The sequence below is a fragment of the Merops nubicus genome, unplaced genomic scaffold, assembly GCF_000691845.1.
Source record: "Merops nubicus isolate BGI_N331 unplaced genomic scaffold, ASM69184v1 scaffold33539, whole genome shotgun sequence".
Classification (NCBI taxonomy): domain Eukaryota; kingdom Metazoa; phylum Chordata; class Aves; order Coraciiformes; family Meropidae; genus Merops; species Merops nubicus.
The window spans coordinates 1,373-8,403 of NW_008633577.1; the positions used below are offsets into that span (position 1 = coordinate 1,373).

General features: G+C 46.3%; 1 protein-coding gene across 1 annotated transcript in view; it reads left to right on the forward strand.

Annotated features, from left to right (window-relative positions):
• The window catches only part of RERE (arginine-glutamic acid dipeptide (RE) repeats), a gene marked incomplete at its 5' end in the record, with an annotated part of 7,292 nt that extends 994 nt beyond the window's left edge, over positions 1-6,298 (forward strand). Inside the window, 5 exons of the mRNA XM_008948306.1 lie at positions 1-73; positions 1,341-2,064; positions 4,063-4,209; positions 4,435-4,615; positions 5,667-6,298. Coding sequence (XP_008946554.1) covers positions 1-73; positions 1,341-2,064; positions 4,063-4,209; positions 4,435-4,615; positions 5,667-5,700 — 1,159 coding nt within the window. The remainder of the gene's footprint in view (positions 74-1,340; positions 2,065-4,062; positions 4,210-4,434; positions 4,616-5,666) is intronic.
• Positions 6,299-7,031: the final 733 nt, after the last annotated feature.

Consider the following 7,031-nt stretch of genomic DNA (forward strand, 5'->3'; position numbering starts at 1 on the left):
GGAAAGAGAAAAGGAAAAAGAGAAGGAAAGAGAGAGGGAGCGGGAGCGTGAAAGAGAAGCTGAGAGAGCTGCGGTAGGTTTATTTGTAGCTAGGAGCTGTTTAAGGGACTTGGCATGGCAGGATCTGACCTGCTGGATGGGGACCACGCACTGCAGACCCCCAGAAGTGCTTTAATGCATGTCCAATTTACTGCACATAATATTAGTGAATGTGGGGGCCTTGTGTGTCAGATGAAAGCCAAGCAGCTGTGAGCAACTCCTGCCTGACCCACCTGTGACTTGCTCTGTAAAGGAGATGGATTGTTTCTGCACCTGGTCTGTTCCTGATGTGCTGGATTCCAGTGCAGCAGGGGATAACTAGGCCAGGTATTTACGTTTACTTTCAGTAGAGAAGCCTCAGTGCAGGTAGAGTGAATGTCTTTATGCACTCTCAGCTACTGTGCAGGCACAAGAGTGCTGTCTGCTGGAGAAAAGGGATGTGCAGCCTTTTTAAATTTGAAATTAACTTCACTAAAGGCCCATAACTTTTTATGGGGATTCACAAATTCCAGTCTTGGTACAAAGAGCCAGTACAACTACTGCATTTTTTTTGTGGCCTTTTGGAAAGGAATGGTTACTTCTGGGCCCACAGATTTGGTGGGTTGTTAACACATTATTAATGCTGAAAAAGGAGCTGCTAAAATCTTTCTATTCCAGTGCGTTTATTGAATCAGAGCTATGTGTTTCTGTAGGATTATAGAAGTCAGAGTATAGCATCTGTCCATTAAGGAAGGTGTTCTGTATGGGGACTTCACATTATTTGGGCAATAGGGATCCTTGAGGCAGTTACATGGATGAACTATGCTTCCTGCCTTCCCCAGCAGTGCTGTGCTGCTCTTGTACAGGAGGGGAGAGAAGGCTGCAAGTCCTGATGTGAAAGGAGTAGAGTTTGTTTTGTGGAGTGAGTTTCCTTGGATTTAGTCAGTTTTAGGGTACAAGTGATTGTGGAGAGGAGAGGAAGAACACTGCAAACAAGACTGGTAGTCTGTGGTGACACAACCAGCTGGCTGTTGCATGTAGCTGTGACGTGTACTGAGCAGTTGCTGCTCTGCTAACTGCAAAGCAGTCAGTGTAGCTCTGGGGCTCCTACCATAGAGTAGCTACCTTCCAGCTTACAGGGGAGGCAGAACCCAGTCCTCCCCCAAACCACACTGGAACACACAACTCCAGGAGTCATGGGGCTCGGGAGGCTGAACTTAACTTCCTCTTAGACCTTGAAGCCCAAGAAGGGGAGGTGTGTGCCCACTGTCTTTTTAAGCCAGACGTGTTGAAATAAACTTTTCTTACCCCGTTCTGTGCAGCAGAAAGTATCCAGCTCCTCCCACGAAGGCCGCCTTGGAGAGTCTCAGCTCAGCGGGCCGGCACACATGAGACCTTCCTTCGAACCCCCGCCGACGACCATCGCTGCCGTGCCTCCCTACATCGGCCCCGACACGCCCGCCCTGCGGACGCTGAGCGAGTACGCCCGTCCTCATGTCATGTCTCCAACAAACCGCAACCACCCCTTCTTTGTCCCCCTGAACCCCACCGACCCCCTGCTGGCCTACCACATGCCTGGCCTCTACAACGTGGATCCCACCATTCGGGAGCGAGAGCTGCGCGAGCGGGAGATCCGGGAGCGGGAGATCCGGGAGAGGGAGTTGAGAGAGAGGATGAAACCTGGCTTTGAGGTGAAGCCCCCGGAGCTCGATGCCCTGCACCCGGCTACTAACCCCATGGAGCATTTTGCCAGGCACGGTGCACTGACTATTCCCCCAACAGCAGGACCTCACCCGTTCGCTTCCTTCCATCCGGGTTTGAACCCCCTCGAAAGAGAGAGACTTGCCGTGGCAGGCCCCCAGCTGCGGCCTGAGATGAGCTACCCCGACAGACTGGCGGCGGAGCGGATCCACGCGGAGCGGATGGCCTCGCTCACCAACGACCCCTTGGCACGGCTCCAGATGTTCAACGTCACCCCTCACCATCACCAGCACTCACACATACACTCGCATCTACACCTACATCAGCAGGATCCCTTACATCAAGGTGAGCTCGGGGAAAAGGGCGTCGTGGTTTCATGAGGGACCTCCCTCGTGAGCTGTCAGGAGCAGTCTGCCCAGGTCAGCCAGGCTGTGCCTCTGGAATTCCAGTAGCAAAATCCCCGTTTTCTTGTATGTGAGGTGACTTCTGGACTGTGTAACGTTGTGATAACTGAAATACAATTATCTTTTGGGAGGGTGGCCCAGTAACAGTGACTAAGTAAATACAGTAGAGTGATCCTCACTGAGACTGCACTTCCTGCCACTGCAAGGGTTTTGCTGGTGGTTGTTTTTTTCTGAAAGCACTGGAGCTCTAGAGTACCACCTTACAGTGGTGTTTGGTGTACAGACTTCATTGGGTGAAGGAATTCTCTAGGAGAGATGTCAGGAAACTGGTAATGCTGCTAATGCTAGTGGCAGTTAGCAGCTGCAGCTGGGAAGGAGCTGAAGCTGGTGTTGCCATATAGGAGCTGGGAAAAAAAAAAAGGAGATAAGACTCCATCTCTTGAGCCATTTGACATGCCAACCATCTTGCTTGAGTTGAGCTGAAATTCTCTGTCACAGTTCTCCTAAAAACAATCCAAATTCATGGGTTGGCATCTTTAGCTACAGTGTATTCTTATGTGTGGGATTTTTTTCCCAAAAATATTTTAATAGTCTCAAAAATTACTCGATGCCTTGCTCATTTCTAAAGCACACTACGTGATCACTCCAGTCTGGAGTGTGGAGCAGTACATAGCACTAAGGGTGAGGTACTAAGCAGAATTTTTCTGGTGGCAGATGGGTGTCCTGGTTTGGGAACACAACAAGCAAGGCACCAGGTGCAGTAGCTGCTAAGTTACAAAAAAAAAGTCCAAGTAATTAAGCTCAGCTTCTGGTGCAGCTGGCTGCAAATGTAGTGTTTGTGCAAGCAGATACAGCATGCTTTGCCTTGGAGCAATATGCTTTAAATGTAGCTGAGATGGCTGCTTTTTGGAGTTGGGAAGGAATTTAAGTGCTGTTCAAGAATCCAGATTGTAGCAAGGAAATCAGGGTCTTGTGAAGGTTATTATGGGGTGGGGGGCTACAGGTAGGAGGTGACAGCATTGAGTACCAGCTTTTTTCGAGCTGCCAGCTCTGGACTTTAGTTGGGACTGACTGCACAGATTACAGGCTGGTTCAGTTTGAGGCAGGCTTGCATACCTCATTGATAGCAGAAGAAATTTCATATAGATAATGCCTATACAGGATTCTGTAGTCATGTGAGTCACTTAGCAGCTCTGCAGGTAAGTCTAGATACCCCCCAGTTACTTGTTCTGGACAAGAATATGGTTAGCATGTTCTCACTCTCAGTCCAGGGAGAGACTGATGAGTTCAGGTCAGTTCACTGTCAAGTCTCTCATGTGGGTTTGAAAAATAATTTGGCCTTAATCTTGGATGCCAGGTTAAAATACACTGCAGGGCTCTTGAGTGTCCCCAGGTGGCTCTTGCTCCAGAGTAGCTCCGTAGGTGGGTGAGGCCCATCAGTGCATAGCTTGGTACAGTGACATCAGAGAGGTGGTCTTCAGGTGTCTCTCTCCACATAAGGGTGGTGACAATGTCATCTTCTACAAATACAGTTTTTTGCCAGCTTGTAGTATCAATAGAGTCAGAAAGGTGCTTAAGTGCTTCTGTACTGAATGCCACTAGTGATCCTTCAATTTTATATATGTCAAGGAGAAATAAGAGAGAGTTTGGGGGAATATTTTTCTAAATGTTGACCCTCTTTGTTTTTCCCTATTGTTTGGTGGATTTCTTTTTCTTGCAGAAGTTGAAGGCGTGGGTTGTTGCTTTAACAGTTCAGACTGTTTAGTAAGCAGATGTCACTTGAAGATAGAAAAGTGGGTTTCAGATTGGATGGAGCTGAGCTCCTGGCAGTTACGTGCCAGTTAGGCCAGGGACAAGTCTAACAGGGCTTTTGGTCTCCCAGCAGTGAGTGATGCTTCCCAAAGCAGTTGATTGTTTTCTTTCTTTCCTTCTTTTAAAGGTTCGGCAGGACCTGTTCACCCACTGGTGGATCCTTTAGCAGCTGGACCCCATTTGGCACGTTTTCCCTACCCACCTGGGACCATCCCCAACCCATTGCTAGGGCAGCCACCTCATGAGCATGAAATGCTCCGACATCCAGTCTTTGGTGAGAGCATTTTATGATCCTTCACAAAGGTCAGCTCTTGATCAGAACTGTCATCTTTTCTTCTGGATCTTGGCATTTCCTGGGAGGGGAGCTGGTGGAACTGAGCTTTAACTTAGGCTACAGCCAAAGGTTGGCTGTTTAATTAAAAAAAAAAAGTTTCAAGGGACAACTCTCTGTAGACCTCATAGCAAACAAGTGTCTTGAAGTGGGCAACTCTCTCTTTAGGTACTCCTTATCCACGAGATCTGCCTGGTGCCATTCCACCTCCTATGTCAGCAGCCCACCAGCTGCAGGCCATGCATGCCCAGTCAGCAGAGCTGCAAAGACTGGCAATGGAGCAGCAGTGGTTGCATGGGCATCCTCACATGCACGGTGGTCATCTACCAAGTCAGGAAGATTATTACAGGTGAGAGGTGCAATGAAGGCTTTTGGAGATGTGGGGTTGCTACAGCTTCCTTCATCTTTCATCTTTCTCCACATGCCATCTTTTTTGTTCTGAATTACTGCCTCGTGTGTGCTTAGTTGCTGTCCTGGTGCAGTTAAGGAAGATGGTGAGGCTGTACTGAGACCTAATTTTGGGTGTAGGTGATAGGGCAGATTGGAAGCTAGGTCCAAATTATTGGCACAGGACATAGGGTAGTTGAGTCTCATATTGCAGAATTACCTCTGATTGGGGTCTTTAGCATCATACAGTGACTGCAGCTTCCACTCAAGCTCTCTCTTGCTTGAGAACAGTGAAGGAGGGAGGGTAAAGCTTCATGAATGAGAAGGGAGGAATTCAGTAAATCTTAAGAAATTGCTAAAGGCACTAGGAAGTTGAAGTGTGTGAATGATAATGGATCCTGCGTTACCAGCTGAGGATGCCTAGATGAATTACAGGGGTTCTTTCTCCCCACAAAGCTATATGGTGTTGATAGTAGAGTGCTTCTCTTCTTACGGGACACCCCCTTAGTTCCTGTTGGACAACAATAGCTGACAACACGTCAGCTGAGAAGCAGCAGCCCCCAGCACCTCGCCAGGGTTATTCTGCCTGTCTGTGGGTAGCAGGGATGTGTAGGAAGCAGCATACTAAACACCTGCCTTGCTGTGCTTTAGTCTGATGTCTCAGTCCTTGCTTCTGCTCTCCAGAACTGCCTGCTGGCCTTGTGCCACGGGGGCAGCCGGTCTGCCTGGAGCTGCCTGTCGTGTCTGCAAGTGCAGATAAAGCTGAAGCCTGATGGGCTGGCACCAGTGATCTTGCTCCCATGTAAGGAGCAGAAGGTCATCGCTTCCTCCCGCCGCGCCGCTCTGACCGCTGCCGTTACAGCGGCGCTCGGCTCTGTGCTGAAAGCTCACGAGCCCTCCTGCAGCCTCTGCTCCCTTCAGGGCAGCTGGGTGAGGGTAGCAGGGAGGCAAACTGGCCTCTGAAGGGACGTGACACCTCCGTTTTGTTAAAATGAGTTTTCTTTCTCTTTCAGTCGACTGAAGAAAGAAGGCGACAAACAGTTGTAATAAATTATTTATTTGTAATGCTGGCTATGGAAACCCCAGTCCTTGGGAAGGAGTGGAACATTTTTACATACAATAAGAGCTACAAAAGGAAAAGAATATCTTATAAAGATTTCTTTATATATTTAAAACAGAAACAACCACCCAACAAGTAGAGACTTATCAGCATAGTGTTCATTTGTAGAGAAGATTTCTCAAGACTGGCGTGGGTCTCCCTGCATGACAACGTATTCAGAAGCCTATTGAAAATACAGGACTGTGTGGAATATTCAGAGAACTTCCTGCAATCTTGTTTTTTTTTTTTTCTTACTAGTTTGTTTTGAGTAGGTGCTAGAATCAGGTTCACAACACAAGTCACTGTGCGTGAAGAGACACTCAATGCATCTATAGCTATTTTAAAAAAAACAAGGATTGCAAGTAGGTGACGTAACAAGCTCTGAATCCAAGTGCTATAATAATAAAAATTACTTTTATTTTAATACATTGTAGGAAATCTTCATAATTTTAAAGAGAGCTCAGTTCTGCAGCATGGCTTTTTAAGTCTGTAAATAACTTTTTTTGGGTAGAGGGGAGAAACAAAACAAAACAAAACTCCAGAAACGTTTATCTTGATTTTCAGTAACATCACAAATGGTGAATTCCTACCTGGTATTGACAGAATACAGAGTTGATTTTTTAATAAAAAATATATATATAATTATCCCTTTAATTAAAGGGAATGATGGGTATCAATAATTTCAAATGGGTAAAAGCTTGAAATTTGGTTTGATATCAACAATAAGCATTAAAGAGAGTTGCAGGGATAATGTTGCAAATGACTGTTTCTGTTCTTGGTTTTTTGGTTGGTTTGGTTGTTTGGGGTTTTTTTTGTTCGTGTTACATCTCTCTGTTCTGCAGATGATTTCTGTTGAGTTGGGTTTCTCAGCAGCACAGATGTCCCTTGGAACTAGCTTACCTTTTTGATGCCTACTTCAAGGGTTAATTTTCGGTGTGGCCATAATACACTTCTTTCCTATTACCTTTTGAAAAGTTAATCTAACTACATTGGTTTTAGACTTTAGGCAAAAGTTCAAAGAAATAATCTGTTCTAAAATCTCTTTTTTAAAAATGTTCCGTGGCTCAAACTAGTACAGCCAGAATTTTGTATGCATGTGCATATTTTTGGAGGATGTGCTCTGTCTAGCCTCTTACGTTTGATATGTTCTTAAGAAAAGTGGGCTAGGCCACTCGGTGTTCTTAAAGTTGTTTTGCAAAAACCAGTCTGTATATCTCTTTGACTGTTTTTGGTTTGGTTTTGTAAGCAAAAGCTTTTTAACTGCCACCAGTGTTCTGTA